Below are 25,519 nucleotides of genomic sequence, written 5' to 3'. Positions count from 1 at the left end.
TTGAAGAATGTAGAAAATATGGTTAATTATTCTCTCACTTGAAGTTGTATTTCTATTTCCTAAGATTAATTAGCTTAGGGAATATCTAGCCAGCATAAGCAAGATTTCCTTTTTTATTTCAGCCTTGAAGCAGAAATAGAGTTTCTTAACAGAATTTAATGTAGATTTTAAACTTTAGGATTGAGAGACAGAAAAGTAGTCATAAAAATAAAATAAAATAATTTAAAATAACATGCAGTCATGAACATTGGCATGAGCCTCTCAAAGAGAACTATGCTATGCCTTCTAATGTCAGGTAGTCCTGACAGGGAGCAGCCTGGTGCCTTCATCCATTCCAATGCCATCAACAAAATGTATCTGCAACCAACATACTGAGGAGTCAGGACAACAGAGAATTCACATTGGGATGCTGCAGATAGCTTTAATGCAATTTTAGAAAATTTTAAATGTTGAGAACCCAAATTGGAAATTTATTTTTGTTTACTTTTTATCAGTCTTCCCTCAAACCTACACAACACACACACACACACACACACACACACACACACACACACACACACACCCTAAAGGAGTCCCAAGAGAGGACCATCAAGGCTGGCAGATCTGAATAAAGGGGGGCCTGCATAAACTTCTCCACCAACAAAATACAATGCATACAGTAAACCTAGAACCCCTGTTCAGATCTAGCCAATGACAACTCATTCTCCACTGTTTTGGGGAGACTAGGGACAACTCTGACATGAACTCTGCTGCCTCCTATTTGACCACATCCCCATAGTGGGGAGGCCTGGTGGCACTCAGAAGGGGAAGCAGGCTATCTGGATGAGACCTGATGGGCTATGATCACATGGTGGGGAGGAGGTCCCCCTTTAGGAGGTCTAGGTGACGGGACTAGGGCCAAAAAGAGAGACAGGGAGGGAGCAGGAAGATACAAGTGAGGGGATAACAATCGGGATTTAATCTGAATAAATTATTAAAAAATAATATGTTTTACTTTGCAATTTTCTATTTTTTCTGTAAGGACTAGGGATTCTTATAGAAATGAAAATGTGTTTTCTTTTACATAAGTGAGAAAGGCTCCTCGATCAAGCATGGTATTTCATCTTACAATATTTACTGCTGTAATGGAAATGGCACTAACCATAGAGTTACAGTTGAGACTGAGTGTTTGCTTCATGACACACCATCAGTGTGTCTACAGCAACTTAGCATCCTAGGGACTCCTCATATATGAAAAAGACAAATAAAATCAGTCCCTCAAGACTGCTCAGTGAAAAGCAGATGAAAACACTTAGAAAAATAGTCTGTTTATGTGAATAACTAATTTTAGTGAATAGAAAAGACTACTGGGTAAATTACAGTATCTTCCAAAATACCTGGTTTTAAGATGCATTTATAATTAAATAAAAATATGTGGCCTTTTTATTTTTTGGTTCATGGTTTTATATTACATTCTTAATAGTAATCAGATACATATCAAGCTTACAGTGAATATTTGTAGCTATTCCAAGGTACAAAGATTGTGAACCATTGTGAGGCTCTGAGGAAAAGGAGAGCAATGTGTTCTTGACCCTACTGACATGGACTACTCTGGTGGTTTCAATGAGAGTTTCTCCTCTTCCATAGGCCGGTGTTTTTGAATAGTTGGCAACCTGTTGGTGTAATTTTTTTGAGAAGACTATAGACTCTCCAGGCAAGCAGTAGATCCTTGCTGAAAACTCTATGACCTTCACTGAGGACAGGTTTTGAGGATTTAAGTCTATCTCTACGTCCTGTTCCCTCTGCTTCCTATGTTTTGGATGGAAAATGCAACTAGCTAGTTTCCTGTCCCTGCAATCCATAGTGATGCTTTCCCCACTATGAAGGATTCTGTCCCTTTAAAACCATAAGACACAATAAATCCCTCTTTAAGTTCATTTGGCCATGGTATCTTATCACAGCAACAGCTAAGTAGAAACTACAGGTACTAAACAGTAAGGTGTTATGAAGATTAAATAAAAGGGGAAACATCCCCTCCCATTCAGCAGAAAGAAGTGTGTAGAATGTCCTCTGTTCATTCTCACAGTGAGTGGTCCCAGCCACATGTTTTCCACTGTTAGGCAGAAGCTATTGTAACTCTTCATGTTCACCATCTCCTTGACTTATGCTGTGACTTGAGCTTCTTAGAACTCACTGAGGGCCAGTCTGTAGGAGGCATGATTGTAATGTGATTGCTTTCCAGGAACAGGGAGTCTCTGTAATCTGACTACTGTCTGCTCTCATTAGTCATACTAAGGACTGTTTCCCAACCATGCCTACATTACCAAGAACCTGGTTGTATTTCACCTAAGAGAAAGCTTTGGGCTTTGCAGAATATGTTTAGTACTAAAGAAGATTCCTCCTTGCTAGCCATTTAATTATATTGGGTATTTTAAGGACATTTATGCATGTTTTTTAATGAAAAGTAAAAAATGAATCTAGATGTGTTAAAATATATTTTTTAATTTTTATTAATTAAACATTTTTATTTTTTACATAAACATTATTTTATTACACATATACACAATAAACTATGACACAATCAGGAATTTATATACATTATATAACTGTTTTAGCATATTCACAATGTGTATTTGACACCCTTGAAGAAAACATCTTTCCTATCTTGATGCATCTAAAATTCTGAATGTAAATCAATCTCTTTCACATATTGTCATTATCAACTTAAAACATCTCTCTAGACCTAAAGACATCTTAACCCTAAGCCTCATTGTAAAACTAAACTACCTGGTTTTCAACTCCATCAGAGACTTGAGAAGGAATAAACCTGATTAACTGAGTATGCCAGGAGTGCAGGTTAGTAGCTTTCCAAAAAAAAAAAAGAAAAAAAAAGAATAACTTTATTGTTTCTTTTATAATTTTTGAAGCAATTTAATTGGACTCCCTAAGCAAAGCAGGTTGTTATTGCCATTGCTTTTTGTTGCTCATCAAAATGGATAGTAAAACTCTATTGCTGAAGATGCTACACATATTTGTCACAGGACATGGAGAAATTTAAATAGTACTGACCAGAAGAGTTCCTCCTAGATGGTTAGATTGTAAAGCACCAGAAGATGCTATGTAGGAGGCTGGTGGGATGGGAGAGTCATTAGCACTCTCACTCAGTAATGAATCCTGTGAACCACATCTGGGATATGCACATGGGGACAATAGTGGCATGGATGTTCTGGGAGTAACCAAGTGCTTTGTCGTTGGAGTTGAGGCCCATTCCATAGGAGAAAGCACATGCAAATCTGGCCAAGAATCCATGGTTGTGGAGTTCGTAGGACCTGGGGTGAATCTTCAACTACTCCTCTCCTAAAGGGGCATACTATCAAAATGCCTTCTCAATTCATAACTCTGCATCTATAGATGAGGGAAACTTTAAGACTTATCAGAGATGCCTCTTTCTGCAGTGGACAGTGATTAATGCAGAAAGCCATACCTGGCAAAGTTCAGAAAGTAAGTGTGGATACCCAGGCACAAACTGGACATGTATGTCTCATTCATGCCCAAGGCTCAGGAACCATCAAGAAAGAGGGGTCAGAAAATATATAAAGGCCAGAGGTCAGAGAACACTGTGGTGAAACAGTCTCTTCTGCATGTGACAGAACTAATACACTCATGAGTACATGGCATCCATGATGCTGGCACAAGATCAAGCCAGTTAACACTACAACACGGGGTAGAAAGAGGTTCCTAATCCTCATCACTAAATGAAAACCATTGACAGCTGTTAACTTCTAAGAGAGAGTCTGTTTTCTTTAAGTATGTGGTGCCTGATTGACCATATCCCAATGTATGGCCACAGCCCGATGAATATATAACCATCATAAAAAAAAAAGACAACAAGAAGTTGGGGGTTGGAGAAGGAAGGAGGATCTGAGAGGAACTAGGTGGACGAGTGGGCAGCGGATATTTTCGAAATTTACTGTGCAGGTTTGTTTTTGTCAGCTTGAGTCACCTTGGAGAAAAGAACCCCATATTAAAAAAATGCCTCATCAAATCATCCTGTGGGTATGTCAGTGGGACATTTTCTTAATTAATGATTGATGTGAGAGGGCTCAGACTTCTTTGGCTAATACTATCTCTGGGCAAATGGTCTCGGGATGTAGAAGAAAGGTCACTGATTAGGCTACTGGAAGAAAGCCAATACCCAATGTTCTATGTTCTCTGCTTCAAGCTCCCACCTTGAGTTTTTGGCTTGGTTTCTTCAATTATAGACTATTACCTGTAAGCCAAATAAACCCTTTCTTCCCAAGATAGTTTTGGTCATTGCTTTATTACAGCAGCAAAAGTCAAGCTAAAACATATACAGTAAGGCACTCATAAAGAACTAGTGAATGTATCATCTACTCTTTACTTTTAATCATTAATTTAATTTGTTCTTAGATCTTCATATCTTGATTTCCCAGTGCAATTTGCATATTAAAATTTATGCTTATACCCAAGAGTTCAGTGTCCCACCCAAACATGATCTTCTGTAAGAGTTTTCTGGTCACTATACTTAAAATCTTCCCTGGTTAGTGACATCACACTGGCCACTCTCAATACCAACTTCCCAGTCATCCTTGCTTTGTTCTGTATTTTAATGAAATGCTTTGAAGTATTTTCTAATTTAACACAAAAGTAACTGTAAATTGTCCATGTGTTACATTTACTGTGTTGAGATATGTTCCTCTGTACTGAGTTCTATCTGGATTCTTAACATGTAGGTATATTAATTATTGGTTATTCTTCATTGGTTATTCTTTGAAAAATAAATAATATCCTGAAGAAAAAACTCATTATTCATGTTTTCTATCTTGTATATTTTATAAATTAATTCTCATTAACAAAGTATTATAAAGTGGCATTTTTATAAAGAATAAAAGATGACAGACATTCTAACATTTGTACACAGTTCACATTTGTAGTGCTTCTTTGATTATTAGTAGATTAATCTTATTGATTTTTTTCTGTGGAGACATTTTTCCACAATGCGTTAGTCTCTCTCACAGGTCTTTTGTTGTTCTTAAGTCTGAGGAAGTTTTCTTCCATGGACTGCTATAATTATAGTGGTAGTTGCTGTTTTTAAAGTGCACACACCTCCCCAAGTTCTAGTTCACAATATCATATTTCATCACTACAGGACTCTATGATAAAAAAAAAAAGCCATCTTATCCCTATTATGTAACTGAAGAAAAATGAGGGACAATGAATTTAAAAAACTTAAGTTCTTTATAGTTTCTTAGTGACACAGACGCAACTTGAATTCAAATCTCTCTGGAGTCCAAGAAAAAACATTTACATACTCTCTTAATCTCTTGAAATAATTATTTCAATTAGCATAGGCTTTACTGTAGCCACATTATACCATATAAAAAACTTGTCATTAACCACAACCAAACACTATTCTTCCTTTAAAAAGCATAATGCTTTGTACACTACAGGGAATTATTTGAAGTCTGTAATGTTTTTTTCATTTTCAATTGAGCTCTTTCATTAACAAAAGCAGGACTAGACCTTAAGTTAAAGGCATACATAATACTCATTGGGATACACTCATTTCATTGCAAATATAGTATTTTGAACCTATGTGCCTGAAGATGGTGAATGCCTCCTTCTTACAACTATTAAATATCATGAAAACTCTGTAATTCTGAAATTCCATGGCAACTACCTCACTACAGCTGTATGTCAGAATCTACTGCATAAAAGGTAGTGTGAAAAGCAGCTTCACCTACATACAAGTTTTCTTGATTCACTACCACAGTCAGTTTATAATTATGCAAATATGTGGTACAGATTTTTTTTAATTTTTTTTATTAATTTATTCTTGTTACATCTCAATGGTTATCCCATCCCTTGTATCCTCCCATTCTTCCCTCCCTCCCATTTTCCCCTTATTCCCCTACCCTATGACTGTTCCTGAGGGGGATTACCTCCCCCTGTATATGCTCATAGGGTAACAAGTCTCTTCTTGGCAACCTGCTGTCCTTCCTCTGAGTGCCACCAGATCTCCCCCTCCAGGGGACATGGTCAAATGTGAGGCACCGGAGTATGTCAGATTTTTTAAAATCTTCTTTCTCCAGTTTCAGATGAGAGTCCACCTTATTTCCTGAAGTAGGCCTGACATTATAAACTCCTCTTCCAAGACATGATCTCCTTCTCGACAATATTTTCTGATCAAAAATAAAGATCAAAATAGATCTGTAATATTCCTTGAAATCTGGAGTGACACCAGTAGCAATTCTATTATTATTAGTTTTGTTGTCCTCGTTGTTATTCAAGATTGTTTTGGCTATGATGGGTTTTTTTTGACATATGGAAGTTGAGATTAAATATTTCAATTTATGTGAATAACTGTATTGGAGGTTTGATGAGGATTGCGTTGAATCTGCAGATTATTTTTTATAGGATGGACATTTTCCACACATAAGTGATACCAGTCAATGATCATGGGACGGGCTTCCATCTTTTGGTATTTTCTTCAGTTTCTTTCTTCAGCATCTTAATTTATTTTGTTATCGGTAATGATATTTGTGGTGATTTGCATCAGAGTAGCCCCTATAGGCTCATATGTTTGGATGTTTGGCCCCCAGCTGGTGGAACTGTTTGGAAACAGTTAGGAGATGTGGCCTCATTGGGAAAGGTATGGCAAAAGAGGTGGACCTTAAGGCTTCAAAAGCCCATGCCATTCCCAATTAGCTCTTTCTCCGCTGCCAGTTGCTATGACAACATATGAGTTCTCAGCTACTGCTCCAATGCCATGCCAGTCATCTTACTGTCACAGTCCCCCACGGAAACTGGAAGCCTCCAATAAACTTTCCTCTATATGTTGCCTTGGTCATGATATATTCACAGCAATAGAAAAAATAAATAAGCCAATATGGTTTCCCTGAATTCTTTATTGATATATTGATTGTTAGTATACTAAAAGTTGCTAAATTCTATGTATTAATTTTGTGTCTTGTTTCTTTGTTGAGTGCGTTTATCATATATAGAAGTTTTCTGATGTAGTCTTTAGGATATTAATGTATACAATCATGTTATCTGTAAATATGATTACTTTGACTTCTTCCTTTCTTATTTATGCTTCTTTTATGGCCTTTACTTATCATATCATTTCAGCTGAGACTTTACTATACAATAAATAGTGGATACACTAGACATTAGTTGTTCTTGGTTTTGTTTTTTTTTTAATGCTTTGAATTTTTCTCCTTTTAAGTCTCAAAACAGGTTTTCACTTGGCTAGTAGAATTTAGCAAGATTAAGATTATTAAGGTAGTGTGTGTTAAGTATGTTAAAATGGTGAGTTCACTCTCAATTCCTATCATAGCAGAAAAGAAGATACCTCTTAGTTATTACTCAAAAAATATTTTAATAGAGCAGAGATGAAACGTATAGAGGACTCTTACAGCATTGAAACTGCTGTGTGGTATTGTAACAGTAGTTATTATGATGAGCATATGTTCCTATAAGCTTGTCTAAACCCAAATAACATACATCACCACAAGTGACCCATAATATAAATTATGGACTGAAGATTGTTATGTATCAAGTAGATCTATGTAGCACTCTGATAGATACTGACAATGAGAGAGGATGTGCATGTAGGGGGGAGACAGAAAGGAAAATCAATATCGATTCTGTTAAATATGTTGTGAATTGAATATTGATCTGAAGCAATATGTTGTTAAATTTCTTTTTTCAGTAAAGATATATATATATATATTCTATAAAATGTATTCTATAAATGTAGTAATGGTAGCATAATATCACAACTAAAGCTAAATGACTATTACTTTCAATATTTAAATCTTAAACTCATCTAGGATTGAAACATTAAAAAAAAGAGAGGCCTTGGATGGAGAGATGACTCATCAATTAAAAGCATCTGCTGATCTTGCAAAGGTCTTGGATTTGCCTCCCAGCACCCATGATAATAGCTTATAATCACTTCCAGCTTCAGGAAATCCAGTAGCCTTTTCTTTCCTCCGAGGGCATGGGGACATACATGGTGCACATACATACATACATACATACATACATACATACATACACACATACATACATACATACATTCAAAGCACAAACACAAACACATAAAACAAAATCAATAAAACCTTAAAATCTGCTACCTAAAAGCTTAACATAACAAATGAGAAAACATTTGTCTATCACCCTAACTGAGTCCAACATAAGACATTTTGGTAGAATCATGAGTTAAAATTTAGTAATTTTCACCTAATAAATAACTTTTATAATGGAGGTTTGACTGAAGAGAATGCTCTTTTAAGGTCATGTGCAATAAACTTGACACCTTGTATGGTACCTGGAAATGCATTTGTAAATGGATGCACTGTAGCAATGTAGGTGAAGAATGTGTTTTGTGGAGGTGGGTGTTTTGTTTCTTGAGAGAATCTTACTCTGTAACCCAGGCTATGTGGAGTTACTATGTAGACGAGGTTGGCTTTGAACTTACATGTTGTAGAAGGGGATATTAGACTGTAGCACACTACTCTTCCCCAGCTAGTTCCAAAATAATATAGACAGAGACCTTTTGGATTCATAAAAGCTTTAAAACACATTAACTGGACAGGTATCAACCTTCTAAGCATTTCACTATGTTCCAGCTATACACCCAAGGTTACTCACCATAATTGTTCCATCCTGGGCTGCTTCTGTTCCATCAGGCCAGCCCTCATGGCCACTTGCTCATTGTCCATGCTGATTTCCTTTTCTCCAGCTTTCTTTTCTGCTTCTCTTCTCCTGTCTCATGGTCCCACAATGTGACCCTAACTCTAGGAATCTCAGCTCTGTCTTCTCTTCTGCAAAGCTATAGGCTCTCAGTGATTTTATATAACCAGTCAGAGAATATTGGCAAGCAACGTTTGCCCAACATGACTTGGTGTTAGATGCTCATCTGGGAAGTAACTAAATACTGGGGGCTAGTATTTAACAATTGAATGCATAGCACCAGACCAACCCCAAAAGCTCACATAATTATGCTGCCTCAGCTTCTCAAATGAAACTTGCAAAGTTGTAGAATTTCAAGTGTGAGCTATCATATCTGGCAGTTCTTACTCTAATGACATTTATCACTATCATGTAAAAATCAAATCTACATATAAATGAAAGAAAGAGAGCATTTAAGTGCTCCAAATCTATTAATAAATATCTTGTATCAATGAGTTAATGCTCAATTAACAATAAGCTATGGCCCAGTATTGTTCTGTTTAGTTGTTGATCTTTCATTAGACAAAGGGTACTAGAAAGAGCTATATACTCGCCTAACCTTGTATTCTCAAAGCACCAGGTCAGTGAATGAGTTCTCAAAGCTTCATAAGCTCATTTACTATGAGATAGCATTTTTATTTTCTAGATTCCAGGCACACTAACAACAACTGTAGAGAGCTGACCTTTGGTCTTAATAATATATGATTGACAGCTTTCTCATGTTGAAGGTGAGCACAGGGCACAGAGTCCTGGCTGGCTCTATCTGAAGTCAGGACCATGTGACCCTAACACCTTCCTTATATGTTCTGCTACTTTCTTATTGTCAAGAGATGAGGCAGTCAATTTTTTAATGTTTTCTCTGAACCTCAGTGCTTTGGATAAGTAATCTCAATCTTCTCTGTGTTCTTCAATATTTTAGAGATTTAATAACCCACATCCAGTTATTTTAATTTTTTTTATATGATTTCAGGTTCACTTCTGTGGAAAATAAACCTATAATAGTGAATGACACTTATAATTCAGATTAATGGTCTGAATCCTTCAATATGTTTTTCTTGTTTCTATAAGTTCATCATCCATTCTTAAGAAAAACATTTTAGATGCGAACATAGTGGGAGCCACTGAATAAAATGCTATTTTTATATTCTATATTTAATAGACAATTGTGACAGGTCTAATAAAACCAGCATAGTACAGTAATTTAAACATATAGAATACATTTCCATAGACATTTATATAGAAATTTTTGTTTAAACTTTCCATGTAAATGAGCACTTATGCGTTGACTTTTCCCACCAGGTCCAGGGAACTATCTTTCCAGCTCCGAACTTCAATCCTGTGATGGATGCCCAAATGCTAGGGGGAGCACTCCAAGGATTCGGTAAGCCTGGGAAATGCAGGCTTGGGGTATTGCATTGTCTTTCTTTACCAGGTGTTACCAGGATAGCATGAGTATAAAATAATTGAGGTTTTGAAGAAGACAGACACAAGAATAAAGAATTATAACAAAATAATCAAAGACCATGATGCTGAAGAGAAATTACAATTAGAGTCTGAAGTGTCCTTCTTATATCTTCAAATGTTTCATTGTTGGCTCCCAGATAAATTTCCAAACCAGTACATTTGATCTGAAATAACACATCCTCCTGACCTCTGCCTTTTTTTCCCTTTTCAGCATGTTTCTCTTGCTACTTATTCTTGCAGCCAAATTGAGTGCCCTACTCTCCTAAATGGCTTTGTTTCCTCACCCTTCATAAATGTCCCCAATGTACTTCTTGCCTGAGATGCTATTTTGTTTCTTATCTGTTTCTATCCTAAGTTCTCTATATGAACATCCTTTTTACATGTTTCTCTGAGACTCTATCAACTGTGTCATTCTGCACATCTTTCTTCATATCTCCTTCCTCCTTGATAATCATTTGCCTGGTGCTTTGTCCATTGCACCTGCAGACTGCTCTGTGGATTCCTACCTTGTGAAATTTGGCTTAACAAGTTCATGTTCATTTGGTAAGATCCAAGTTTAGAAAAGGGATGTACCAAAAAAAAAAAAAAAAGAGGGAGGAAATGTTTAGTTTGTTTGTAATTCTTTAATCTTTAAGGTGCAATCTAAAATTGTTAAATATTCATGCATTTTCCTTTAACAAAACCCACTTTAAAAGACTTCTAATTAAGCAGGTGGATAAACACAGGCAACATAAGTGAGTACAGAAAAAAATTAATCCCATCTATAAGAAAGCAAACTCTTAACCTCAGGACATGATTACTTGCTTTACAGAATTTCTCTGTCTCTCTGTGTGTCTCAGTCTCAGTCTCTGTCTCTCTCTGTGTATCTGTCTGTCTCTGTCTCTGTCTCTGTCTCTGTCTCTGTCTCTGTCTCTGTCTCTCTCTCTCTCTCTCTCTCTCTCTCTCTCTCTCTCTCTCTCTCTCTCCCCGTACATGAATACACACTACAGAACTTGTGCTTCAATTATGAATAACATACCACACCATATGTTCTCTGAATTTGTCTCTAGGAGTTGAAAATCATTTCATACCTTTTAAACATCAATAATTTCTAGTAAAACCACAGAGATAAAGTAAGCTTTCTTCAGGCTATGACTATGGTTTTTCCTTTAAAATCAAAGGACAAAACAATCTGGTCACTAAAAAAAATTACCCTTTTTTTTTTTCCAGTTTCAGTTTTCCTGCCATTACAATTTAAGAGTGAAAATGTGGATTTCTTTTGACTGTCATATATTTTGCTTGTGATATTCAGGCTGAGGAATTCTAGAGCCTTTGGAGTTTTATGGCATAGTGTTTGGGGAAGCATGCCAGGGCAAAAACACAGTTTCACATGAGTTAAGAATCTGCCAATTTTGGTGATTTTGATCAAGTGCAATTGGAAAAGATAATTATCTATGTTTTACCCAGATATTATCATTCATTTAACTCTGGGAAAAAATGAACTCTAAATCAAATGAAAATAAGTAGTTTTAGCAAAAGTTGTAGAAAGATGCTTAAATGTACATTCATTGAACCTAAAATGAAATACCTCTTAGGTGTGCATTTCCTAATGATACAATCAGATTCTCAATTTATATATATATATATATATATATATATATATATATATATATATATATATATATATATATATATATTCTGAGAAGACCTGTGTTTTTTAATCTTTAAGAATGTATATTTTCCAAATCTCCATGTGACACTAGGTAACTGAAACCATTCTGTTGGAGGATATATGATCACTAGGTGAACCATGAAATTGTGTTATTTACTGGAATAGCCCATTTCTAGTTGTAGGGTGGCTCAGACCTAACACACACCTATAATCCAAGATCTATCTGCTTGAATATTGTAAACATGATTAAATAAAATCAACCATAGGTCAAGAAGTGGAGGAAGCAATGAGTTGACAGGAAGTGAATATAGGATTAGTAAAAAAAAACCATAGAGAGTAAAAGAAAATCAGGCAGACAGATAGAGAGGCTCACAGGACATAGAAGGAAGGGACATGAGGAGGTTGTTTAAGACATCTTGGGAGAAGGAACATTGCTTCTGGGATGTGAGCTAAGGAGGAAAGTAAGCTAGGTGCTTTCTCTACCTCTCTGAGCTAGCAGGCTTTCACCCTAGCATCTGGCTCCGAGGGCTTTATAAGTAAAAATCAAACAATTGAGATTTTATTTAAAAAAAAAAAACACCATTCTTAACCTATATCCCTAAGCCTTATTACAGGTGTGCACAAGTCCAAAGTAATCTTCTCTGTTGAGGTACACTCAGCTAAATGTGGCCATCTTCACTTTGAGGAGGACCTTTCTCAACATGACAATAATCATAGGATTTTGCAGAGGTCCTTTACCAAACTAAAAAAGTTTCTTTTCAATCCTTCTTTGGTTAGAATTTTTGTCTTGAATAGATGTTGTATTTTTTCAAAGGCCTTTTCTACATCTTTCCTTATAGTCATATGAATTTGCTTGTTTAAATCATCTATGGCTACCTGGTCTTCAAGTAGCTTAGTTTTACAATGAAGCTTAGTTGTTTAGGGGTTAAAATGTTTTTTAGATCTAGATAGATGTTTTAAGTTCATAATGACAAGATGTGATAGATATTGATTTACATTCAGAAGTTTAGATGCACCAGGATAGGAAACATTTTTTTCAAGGCTGTCAAATACAAATAGCCAAAACACTAAGAATGTAACATTTATATAATTCCTGATTGTGTCATGGTTCTTCTTGCTATAGGTAGTTTATTGTATATAGGTGTAATAATATAAATGTATATGTAAAAATTAAAAAATATTGAATAAAAAATTAAAAGATGAAAAAATCTATGGCATAGATTTCAATGACTATCCAATGTTAAACCTGTACATAATTCTTCATAAACACTGTTGTATTCAATTTTCTAGTGTTTTTTTTTTTTTTGAGGAGTGCATCTTTGTTCATAAAAGATCTATGTCAGGAGTTCTATAATGTCTGACTCTTGTTTGAACATTAGATTAATACTGCTTGGAATCAGATAATGTTTCTAGTATGTGGAAGATATTGTAGACAACTGGTGTTTTTTCTTTTAAAACTTGTCAGAATCATTATTAAAACATCTAATATTATACTTTTATTCTGAAAGACTATTAATTATCGATTCAATTTCTTTTATAGCTATAAGTCTATTCTTATTGCCAATTTTACTTGTATAAGTTAGATTCTATCATATCTTTGAATAAATTGACCCACTTATTTAGACGATTAAAATTTGGAGCATGGAGTTATTTATAATGTCCCTTTATTATCTCTTTAATAAAATAGATGAATAATGGGCTCTTTTTCATTTATTTTATATCAGGATTTTGTTTCTGTATTTTAATTAAAACACTTTAATAAATTTTTTGAGATCCATTTAAAATTATTGTACAATATCTCATAAGGAGTAAGTGAACAGAAACTGCTATAAACACTAATAAACAGAGAGTAAATCAGAAAGATAGTTTATGTATAATCTCAACATCGCAACAAAAGCAGATGAGTATAGTAACCCAAAAAATGTTATGAATATAAGAAAAACACGGTTGAAATTGTTGAAATTCTTCCAATTATTGTTTATAAATATTTCCAAAGTCTTCTTTCTCTTTCTAAATCATCAGTCTTTCTATTCTATTAGATAGACAGAATGAATGAATGATAGATATACATAGAGAGATAACTAGGTGATAAATAAATAATAGATAGATATTAGATAGATGATAGATAGGCAAATAGATAGATGATAGATAGATAATAGATAGATAGGTAGATAGATAGATAGATAGACATGAAAGGTAAGTAGGTAGGTAGAGAGATAGAGAGATAAATAATAGGTAAGTAAATTATTTAAAACTCCACATTATAAAGCTAATAAGAAGGTTTGTGTCTCAGAAAAAAAGAAGGCATTTATACTTCTGTGTTTTCTAAGATAATCACCCTAAGAAAAAGGAGGTCACGAATGAGGCTTTAGATAAAAAAAAAAAAAAAAAAAAAAAAAAAAAAAAAAAGAATGTTTACATTTTAGTCAAGCTGATGCAAAAGTTAAGGCTATCTTGTCCCCTCTATTCTGAACAGTCAGAAATAAAACACAATAGAAAACAATTATGACCTATAACTCCTATGAGTATTGCAATGTGATGTGTGATGTGACGTGACATGACATGGCTTAACATGACACTGTCATATGAATTAGTGGAAGGTGCACAGCACAGAAGACAGCCTAGGTAATGGATGAAAGAGACCATGTTCCATACAGAGTTTGATAGACTACTTTATCTGACTAAAGTGTGCTCTCATTATTTCCTTCTGGTTTCTCCCTTTTCTCTTGTGGATCCTATAGAAGCATCCCTGATTTTATAATGCATGCTCATCATAAGCCTCATCTCTAGCTGTACCATGGGAAGGATCCAGTACTCAATGACTACACATCAGCTTGAAAGTCGAGGAGCCTGTTTTTCAGTAAGGCAGACTAGATAGATGAAGAAAAGCTGTATTTTCTTTATCTTCCTATATTTCTTATGGGATTTTACTTAAACCAAAGGGATGCAATGTATATGAATACCACTAATGGGAGTAGGAGAAGCATGTACGAGCAATCAAGTGTTGCTATGAGATAGCAAATAGTATTTAATGGTAAAATTCTAACAAGGATAACACCTGACCATTGGTTTTAGTCCATAAATGATGCAGTCTTCCTAGATACTGAGGAGAAGCTGGTAACTTTCTATATGGTTCCTTCCTAGACTGCAACAAAGACATGCTGATTGACATCCTAACACAGCGCAGTAATGCACAGCGGCAGATGATAGCTGGGGCCTACCAGAGCGTGTACGGACGGGTAAGACTTCCTCACTTTGACCTGTTTCTAGGTCAGGTGCTTGAGAGACAATGCCCTTCTCAGAAAAAAGAATATTGACCTATTCTTTTCTTCAGTCTCATTGAGCACAAACATTTCTGGACTCCCTGTTAGTTTAGAAAAAATCGTCCATCTTGCTGTTACATGTTTTAAGGAATAAGAGCTCTATCATGAAAAATATTTATGTATGAGGTATATTCAGACTCACGGTGACTACCTGTGCTTTTCCAATTCATACAGCATCCCACAAAAGAAAGATCGGGTAACCTTTTATGGCACTTGGTCCAATTAGGCTATAAGTGTTGGGCTGGGAATGCTATGTGGAGCTTTAGGGGAGGCAGAGAGCCGACTAATGATGACTCGGGTAAAAAAAAAAAAAATAACATCTTTCTCCCCAGATCTCTGCAGGTCCTCACCTGGCTCTGTGTTTTCTCCTCCAGAGCATGCAGAGATGGAGACCATTAAAAAGGGACTGGCAGCTTAAAAATAGTTTAAGGCAATAAAACTATCCATGTTTTAAAGTAATCACATTCTAATTTCAAAGTGAGGACCATTAAGGAGTCTTTGCTTTTGTTATGTATTTAAACCACAGACTCAGAACAAAAACTCTTCAGGCCAAAAGGGCTTGGAATAGCAATTACTTTGTCAACTGCACATTATTGATGAATCGCTCTCATGAAACTTTCTCTACAGAGTTAGTCCATATAAATTGGCTCTGCCTCTAAAGCTCAACCTATGAAAAACCATAACACATAGCCCTGTGTTTTAGAATGGTTAAAGATCCAGAAAGCTCTACAAGTAGATGCATTAGTTGAGTTAAGCCAAAGGAGGAGACAGATATACCTTTTATCCACATAAAACTGCTACCTTGGCTTATGCACCCTGAGCTAACTTTCTTGCAAACCATATGTAAAAAAAAAAATGTTCAAAGTAGGATAAGTGTTAATCTAATGTGATCTCAATGTACACAGTGCTAAACCTGAGGCCTTTTCTCAGGAACATTTTTTGTAACCCAAAGGTATACATAGATCCTAGCATTTCATACTGCAAGTTAATTTAGGCCAAAGAACTTCTCTGTCTATCGAGCTGTGCCAAAAAAAAAAAAAATCATGCTAAAGCAGATTAAAACATGGCGTGAGTGCCTTAGACTCAAGGGATTTAAAACCCATTTTAAAAAATAACTTACACTGGAGAGAAACCCTTTTCACTAAGGCCTTAGAGCTGTTTATCCCACACTCTTGCTGAACAATCGGCATGTCATGGCTGATCGCTAAGTTGCTGAAGAAGCAGGACAACACAGAACCAGACTTGTCCCTCACCTCAGAAATACCACTGTCATTCAGTCAGTTGCCAAGCCCTGTCATTTGTCACTCCCTCACATGCTTCTCTTTAGCTCCACTACAGATTCTTGATTTAGATCACCATGGTTTTCTACCCAGGCTAATCCTAATGGGTTCTTGCTACCCAACCTCTAGACCCTCCCTCTCCTCCTTTCTTTGACTAGACCAGTCCACTCTTCAACTTAAATCTGGAATAATACAAAACCTAAAATTTCTTTAACATTTACTCTATTACTCCATCGTAATTGTCTCTGTGTACATGGCACAAACCTGGGTCCTTTCTTCCTTTCTTGTGATATGGAGATCTCTTTTTTGGGGGAAGCATTTCTTACTTCATTTTTGTTTTGCACCTCCATTCTCTTCCTTCATCTCTCCCTCTTCCCTCCCTTGCTCCTTCCCTCCCCCCCCCCCGTATCGCTCTCCTTCTCTCCTCCTCCCTCCCTTTTCTCTCTTTTCATCTCCTTCTCCCTCTCCCTCTCCCCCTGTCTGTCATTTTTATCATTCCTGTTCTCTCTTGGACACCATTAACTGTATCCCTCAAGAAGTGTTTGTAGTTTCGCACAGCACCCGTGCCTGCTTCCTCATCTTTCATGATGCTGTTTCATCTATCTTCAGTAGCCTTGGTTCTCATTGCATTGGTGGCTGTACCCACTAAACTTCCAGACATTCAATGACTGCTCCTAAAATCCAGTAGAACCTAAGCCATGAGTTTGTTTTTGTCTGCTCCTCATTTCCAGTGTGCTAACTTGAAATAACATTTGTTCTATCAGAGCTTAGTATAAATGTTTTCTTTTTTAATTTATTTATTTATATTACATCTCAGTTGTTAGCCCATCCCTTGTATCCTCCTGTTACTCCCTCCCTCCTGCTATCACCCTATTCCCGTCCCCTATGACTGTAACTGAAGGGGACTTCTTCCCCCTCTATATGATCATAGGGTATCAAGTCTCTTCTTGGTAGCCTGTTATCCTTCCCCTGAGTGCCACCGGGCCTCCCCATCAAGGGGACGTGGTCAAACATGGGGCACAGAGGTGGTGTGAAAGTCATTCCCCACTCTGCGCTCAACTGTGGAGAATGTCCTATCCATTGGCCCTGGGCCCAGATCCGCCCATCATAATGTTCTTCTTGTAGGTTTCTAGGACCCTCTGGATAGATATAAATGTTTTCTTAACACCAAGACTGATCGATTGATGTCTGCTAGATGACTGTGACCTCAGAGCTAGGTGAGGCTCATACAGTAAGATGCAATCAGACTTTGGGTGCTCCTACAAAGATGTCCAGCTTGCTATATGGTCTCAACTCTGAACTGGATGCTTTCCATCTAGAAAGAAAGAAAGAAGGAAAGAAGGAAAGAAAGAAAGAAAGAAAGAAAGAAAGAAAGAAAGAAAGAAAGAAAGAACCTGGCTTATTTTGGACCCTTCCTGTAGAACTCAGTTCAAGGTCTAAAATGTCATGAGTTCTTAGAGTATAAACAGGTCCAGTGAATTATATTCTGCCCATATACTTTCCACTGTCCACTTTGAAAATAAAGAATAAATTTAAAGGAAGGATCCTGTGCATCATTTGCTGTAGAGTTAAAATAAATAGCCATGTTTGCCTTCTATGTCAATCACATATATTTTCATTTTCTACTCATGTGAGTAATGAAGAGTTGACAGCATTGCTTTCTTAGGTGTGAGTACAGCTCAATCTGAGGCATGCTCCATAAATGCTTCTTCACTGATAGTTCACTTTAGTACCTGGCTTTGTGAGGTCATCGGCTTCATGACTGCCTTAAGCATAGCAGAAACAGATCCTCAAACTCAACTGAGAAGGTGCTTACTGTGCCAGTTTAAAGAATGAGATTATCTGCGAGTCATTTCCACCATAGCAAGCATAGGCAATGCCACTGGACTGGGGACAGGGAGAAGGCTGTCCATCCATGACAAGCTTGACAATTGGACAGTGGTTCCCAGTTTTCAACTGTAACAGGTCAATTCTGCAACATCTTGATTTCTATCAATCATATTTAATCACAGCATTGGTTGTGCAAGGCCAGGACAAAATCATCTGACAAAATGGTGCCTTCCACAGCCTCTCCTTAGTGTCCTTTGTCCTCAACTATGGAAGCATCAGAGTTGTCAAAGGCAGTGAATACCCCATATTCTTCAAGGTTTTGTTCAATGTCAGCTACTCTAGAAAGGTTAATATATTTTGACCGTGTAACCCACCCAAGGTATATATTATCCCCGATTACTCCCTTTCTTGTTTCCCTCCCTCCCTCCCTCTCTCTCTCTCTCTCTCTCTCTATCTCTCCCCTCCCCTGCCTCCCTCACCCTCACCCTCTCATTTTCCCTCTCCCTCTCTCTGTCCATAACATTTATCATCTTAATATATCCATGTATTCTTATTCTTGTCCATGATTTATCACCTCAGTGTGAAATACAAGCTCCAGAAAGGAATATTTGCCTTACTCACCAGTGTGTCCAGAGCACCAACTACAATCACATTGAAATGATTGCAATATTGATGGAATCATGGTCCCCAAAAAGTATATGTCAGAGCCCTACCTCAAAATAGACATGTAAGGAGATAAATCAGTGATATGAAAAAAGATTGGTCCTTATTCTAGTGGAACTTTTTTTCATAAGAAAAAAAGGACACTAGGGTGTGTGTGATGGAACAGAGATAGCTGTGTACACCAGGGCTGTGGACCTCACTAGTAGCCAAACATGCATAACAAGACTTTTGATTTTCTGCACAAGGACTTCTGAGACAGAAACTCTAATATTTAAGCCCATAGCATCCTGCTATGGTAGCTAGAGCTGTCTAGTTTCATTGCCACTCCATAAGAGGTAAAGTATAAAAAGTTAATTCTTCAAACTTCCCTTGTTCTCAATTACACTCTCCCCTTTTATCTCTGAGCTTCACGGTTAAAATACCAATATGTGAGGAGTGATATAACTGTAAAGTAGTTTTCTAGAAATTATCTTAACTACTTTATAGATTTCCGTCCTTCCTATAAAAGAACTTCTTCTCCTTCACAACTCAATTTTTGTTTGAAAAGGAAAAATAGACATAGTTCTAGTCCAAAGGGTGAGATTGATTATGTAGTTTGTCACAGATAAATATTTTATAAATATTAAATAATAATTAAGATGAGTTAAATAAACCTCTTGATAAAACTGGGAAATTAACAGATAAGAAAAATAACTTCTATGTTCTAAAAATAAAATAAAATCTAAAGAATCAAAGTTTCACAGATTCAGTAAATAACCTGTGCAGTTTTCTTATTGAAATTATTTCTTTTTAGAACGACATAGACAGTACCTAAAGGAGGAAGGAAGAACAAGAGGACAGGGGCAGGAGGAAAGGAAAACTGGTACTGTAGTTATTTCTCCATTAAAAGTACCCTCACTGAGCTTCAGTTGCTCTCTAATGAAGTTGTGTGCCGTCATACTTCTACCCACAATGCATGATTCCTGATCCTCTTAAGCTATCAACAACACTGGTGTTCAGCTTGTCTATCATGGGGACACAATTGAAATATCATTAAGATTTTAACCAGTCCATCATATGTGTGTAATGAATTTACTGTAGTTTTTAACTTGACCTTTTTCCCTGATGAAGTGTAATGGAGGGTCTCTTTCCATGTCTTTGTTTATAGACAAGATGCTGCTTCTTTGCAGTTAACAGTGTGCATCCTTTATGTGTTTTTCTTTCACAATTTTGTCCTTTTTATTGTTTTTTTTTATTAATGTATTTATTTAATCACTTTACAGCCTGATCCCAGCCCCCTCCCTCCTTTCCTCCCAGGCTCACCTTCGCATCCCTGTCCCACTCCTCTCCAGGGTCAAGGCCCACATAGATACCAACCCACCCTGGTACATCAAACATAAACCAAATTAAACAAAACATTTAGACTCCATGAAGATCTATAGACCCGATAACCATCAATGCTCTATATACATCAAGTATATGAACAAAGTGAGTACAGATAAATGATGGAAACAGTTTTCCCTACAAAACTGCTACCTTTTGTGAGAGAGCGGTGCATCCACAGTGGCACAGTTGAAGCCATGAATCAAGTTCTTGAACTAATGTGACTGAGGAATTGATTAAATGATTGGCATCATGCAGAAAAGCATGGTGCGCTCCCCCAGTGACACGTGTCTGGTATCCAGTGGTGACAATTTACATTTCTTTCTTTTTTATTTTATTAATTTATTATTGTTACATCTCAATGGTTATCCCATCCCTTGTATTCTCCCATTCTTCCCTCCCTCCCATTTTCCCCTTATTCCCCTCCCCTATGCCTTTTTTATTGTTATACTGGTATTTATATTTTTATACTAGTCATTTCTTGACACTATTCTAATAGATTGAAAATATTTTATTTAAAAATATAGTTCTTTTTCATATTATAAAACTATTATTTTATAATTATATAAAAATATAATTATATACCTATATATAATGTAAATATTAATTAAGAACTATGAAAAGTGTAGGATTTTAACTTGTTTGCAAGTTAGAAAGTTAGTCACCCAAGATGACATGGATGCTGGTACAGAAGACCCCTGAATCAAAGACAATGAGACACTTCATTACTCTCATTAGTAATGGTCAAACACGTCTCAACTGTTTGTTCCCTGGACTACAGTTCTCAGGGATTAACATGAAGAGCATCTTCACGTAGAGTGGGTTGCAATGTAGCCAAGAAACTATGAGATCTGGAAAACAAAATTATTTAAGTGAGCAGAATGCAAGCCTGCCTTTGTTCTTTAAGGAGTCCTTATCTCACTCTTCACAAAGTTATGTAAACATCCTTAGAGAGGCAGATCAAAAGCAAGGCTGTTAGTGCCTCACTGTGCATAATATTTATAAATAGGAGGTCCAGAGAAAACTGCTACTTACCTATATTAACCCTAATTTCTACACAACTTTGACAATGAATGGAACATTTTATGATTGTGCCAAATATAATCCACTCTTACTGGTCTGAAAAACAAAGTCTGAGAGATCTTCAATTTGTCTTAGTCTTCATTAAAGCTCCTTGTCAAACAGGACTCTGCACAACACAGAAAAGTAAACTGTCATATTATTCCTAACAGTTCGCTCACTAGTCGTCAATCCAATGAGTTAGCAAATCCTACTCTATTGTAGGGATTACTCTGAAAAATCCAAATGACCATCTTTTCAAATTCAACACTGAATTTGTCTTGAATTTTTAATCTGGATCATTAAGTAGGTTGTGTTAGCTAAGAAATTGTTTTCACCTTGGCCATAGGGAAAAAGTCTAAAGTGTCGCTGTCATCTGCAATAATCTTAGCTGTTGCCATGTGAATGTTTCCCAAGGTCACGATACTTTAATTTTGCAATCCAACACAACCCAAGGTAGCGAGGCTAGGAGCAGAAAACTATTGAATTTCATATCAGTGGCTCTTTTTTGTTACATTATCTCCAACATATAACCAAGATTCCTTGGAATTGTTAACTGTAAGAGGGACAAGGTCATTTTCAGAAAAGTCCAAAAGCCAATATGTCCTTCAAAGAGGCAATATATTCACCTTGAGGAGGGATAATTATTTTCCTTTTAATTATTCTTATATAGTCCAGGAGTGCAAGAATTCTGAGAGAGTGCAAGCAAGTAAAACAGAATCACATTACAATCCCTGTGCCCACTTTTGGTTAGGCTCCCAATAAGAGTAAGAGCGCAGACCAAACATTGTGGCCAGAGGTCAGCCAGGAGAAGGAAAGGCACATCAGTCTCAGGAATGGTACTGTTAGAAAATCACATATGAGACATGAGTCTACTTAACCTTGCTCCCCCTCTGTAAGTCTATGAGATGCTTGGATTCTACTCTATAATTGAGATGCTTTTGTAAAAATACAAACAGTAAACATACCATGGTCAGTCCAGAAAGCCAAAAATATAAGGTCTTAAGAACCAAGGTAAAGTGTGGCCTGAAACAGATGATTGACCAGAAATAGCAGCACTGTGACTTGAAATGTTCAATTGTGGGTAACTCCAAAAAAGGAATCGAGTCTGCCAAGAGTGCAGGGCAGTGCTCTGTGAAACGACTTCCTTTCTGTGGAAAGAAAAATCAGGTTAAACATAACAGAAGTCACAAGATTGGCAAGCACTGGCAACCTTAGCATGCAAACCACTAAGGACATCACAATACATCATGTTGATGATGAGGTGTGTTTTATGATGTCCGGCTGGCTATCAGCCTCCAAAGGCAATGATGTAGTGGAGAACACAGTCTAAATTCCTAGCTGGACTCCAGATGGTTTCATCAGATAGAATATACCTTCCTAAGGATGCAAGAATAGCATCAAAGGCATTAGCAGAAGTCACAACATTTTCAACATTTACAGACCCAATAAAATGCAATTTATACTTTTAAAACATTAAGCCAAAGCACCCATCCAAATAGCCCAAACATGAGTAACAGAAATAAATTCATCAAAGGGGCTAATCCTCTCACCAGAGCTACGTGAACAGCCTTGGTTATGCCCTTATATAATGATGGCCCAGTTCTGCATAACTTAGCTACCTGTGTCAACTGACCCAATAAGTATTTTCCCATCTGCCCATACACCAAAAATTTCACATCAATGTCTAAACCAAATAGTTTTCAGGACTAGTTCCTGCTTCCCCCAGTCACCTTCAAGTTCACCTTGACATTGGCCTATTTCTTTATCTCCTAGTTTCCATTTTTCCCTATTTTTTTAAATTCCATTGTTCCTCTCTCCATTACTAGCAATTGCTTTCTAAAGAATGCTTTTTATAGTTTAAGTTTGTATTGAGAGAGGAACCTTTTGGATTAATTTCTCTGACATTATAGCAAAGTATCTTGAGATAATCAAACTTATAAAGAGAAATATTTCTCTTGGCTCACACTTTTGGAAGTTTTTTTAATATAAATATTTTAAATATATATTTATTTATTTATGTTTGTGTAATTGGTATTTGGCCTACAGGAATATCTGTGTGAGGGAGTCCAATCCACTGGAACTTGAGTTATGGACAGTTGGGAGCTGCCATGTGGGTGCTGGGAATTGAACTCGGGTCTTCTGAAAGAGCAGGCAATACTCTTAACCACTGAGCCATTTCTCAGTGCCCCTTTTGGAAGTTCTAATCCAAGTGACTTGGTTGGTTTTGGACCTTTGATGAGCTGCCACATCATCATGATGAGAGAATGTGGCAGAGCAGAACTGCTCATCTCATCTTGTAGCTGGGAGGAAAGACAGGAGATGAGGAAAGAAAGATGGAGGAAGGGAGGAAGGGAGAAGGAAAGGGAAAGGGCAGAAGGAAAGGGGCTGGTATCTCACTACCCTCATGCCCCTGATGATTTAAGAAACTCCAACTAGGTCCCATCTATCAAAGCTTCCATCACCTCCCTATAGAGATACAGTGGGGACCAAGCATTTAACACATGAGCCTCCAAGGAACATTCAAGATCCAAACGTTACCAATTTCAGTGTGCTGAGTTTCTCTAGAAGACCAAACTTTTATTATTCCCATCAGACAACAACAAACGACCCTGTATAATGTCCCCATTAGAAGCTGAAGCACTAAAGAAAAGTATGTGGGGTTCAGCTATTTGGAAGAATATTCTGTTACACAGCCTGCACAAATGTCTTTATCATGAAGCACAAGTTTGCATTTATACAGGGGTCACATGGCAACTAGGATTAAGACAGGTTTTAACTTTCACTCTACGTTCTTACCTTTAAAGTATTTCAGTGATGAAAGTTCTTTTTATAATTAATTAGGAAAAGGCATGTAAGTTAGATGTATGTGAAAGAGTTGCCCCTGAGTATATTCAAGCAATGAAAACATCATATGTCCACTTTTGACCCTACTTCATCCATAAGAAAGCGTTAACGAGAGAAATCACAGATGAGAAAACATTGCTTTATTTTTAATTTAATCAGAGTGGTCAGAATGGTTTCAGCAGTGGCACAGAACAGCTCAATTTGAAAAGCAAGTACTCATTAGCCTAATGGAAGGCCAAGCTGTGATTCTGGCAGAGCATGCTTCAGGGCAAGGCTTCAGAAAATAGGAAATCAGAGGCAATGGAGCTGGGGAAAGTCACACTCCAAAGGTTGCATCTGAGAGGTTATTTATATAACTCCAAGTGAGAATTTGAGGCTCTAATTAGGAAGCCGACTTGAATGTTCCTCTTTGAACTTTCAAAGTATACTTATTTAAACATACAATTCAATATTTATCTTCCTGGCTGAAGGCACAGTCTCCTTCCTGGTGCCTTGCTAATGGCATTCTATTCCCACATCTATAGGCCTCACCCTGCTGTGCATTGTACCTTGACTATTTTCCCCTGATGTCTGCACCCTCCACTCAAGAGAAGCTGCTGCAAATAGAAATTGCTTTCCTTCTTTATTTTCTGACTACCCAAGAGTGACTACAAACAAATACTTGTCGAATTACATGTTGGCCTATCCATTCATTTGCTCACTTTGTTTTTATTGTACAAGTACTCAGTAGTTAGCAGGCACAACTCCACGGGCTGATGAAAGAAGGATGGGCAAAGCTGGTCAAAACTCTGCATTCTGCCTTGGTGTGAAGGAGCGCTAATTGGTGAATTATGTCAGTTTGAAGATAACAGTTACTGCAGAATAGAGACAAAGTTGGGCAAGAAAGAAAGAAAAGAAATGCAGGAAGTTCCAGGGGCCTACATGGCTAAGTGGCTATATAGTTTTGGGGGGGGGGGTGTGGTTGGTTTTGGTTGGATTTTTTTTTCCTGAGAAAGCTGAATGGCAAGAAAACATTAAGGAAGAACATGAAAGGAAAATGAAAATCTGCTGTTCCAGAAGCAGAGAGAAATCCACTATAGCTAGAGTAGACCAGTCAGGGACAAGGAGATGAGCCGTAAGGACCAAGAAGTGATCAGAATGTACCACGAACCTCGTCATCCCTGGTAAAACATTTTAAGCTTATATTTACATGAAATAACATGCCAAATGCCCACTTTCCTCAGAGATGAACCATGCAGAAGAACGAGAATGTTCAGTTTGGAGTGAGGGAACATTTAAGGCAGAAGCATGAGTATTTCGAT

At 36.8% G+C, this 25,519-nt stretch overlaps 1 protein-coding gene across 1 annotated transcript in view; it reads left to right on the top strand.

Annotated features, from left to right (window-relative positions):
• The window catches only part of Anxa10 (annexin A10), a 75,355-nt gene that overhangs the window by 15,746 nt on the left and 34,090 nt on the right, over window positions 1-25,519 (top strand). Inside the window, exons 2-3 of the mRNA XM_051169906.1 lie at window positions 10,039-10,120; window positions 14,999-15,093. Of these exons, the coding sequence (XP_051025863.1) occupies window positions 10,039-10,120; window positions 14,999-15,093 (177 nt within the window). The remainder of the gene's footprint in view (window positions 1-10,038; window positions 10,121-14,998; window positions 15,094-25,519) is intronic.

Source organism: Acomys russatus, chromosome 27 (genome assembly GCF_903995435.1).
Source record: "Acomys russatus chromosome 27, mAcoRus1.1, whole genome shotgun sequence".
NCBI classification, from domain to species: domain Eukaryota; kingdom Metazoa; phylum Chordata; class Mammalia; order Rodentia; family Muridae; genus Acomys; species Acomys russatus.
Note: the sequence above shows the minus strand (reverse complement) of the source record. Positions and strands in the feature narration are given on the sequence as shown.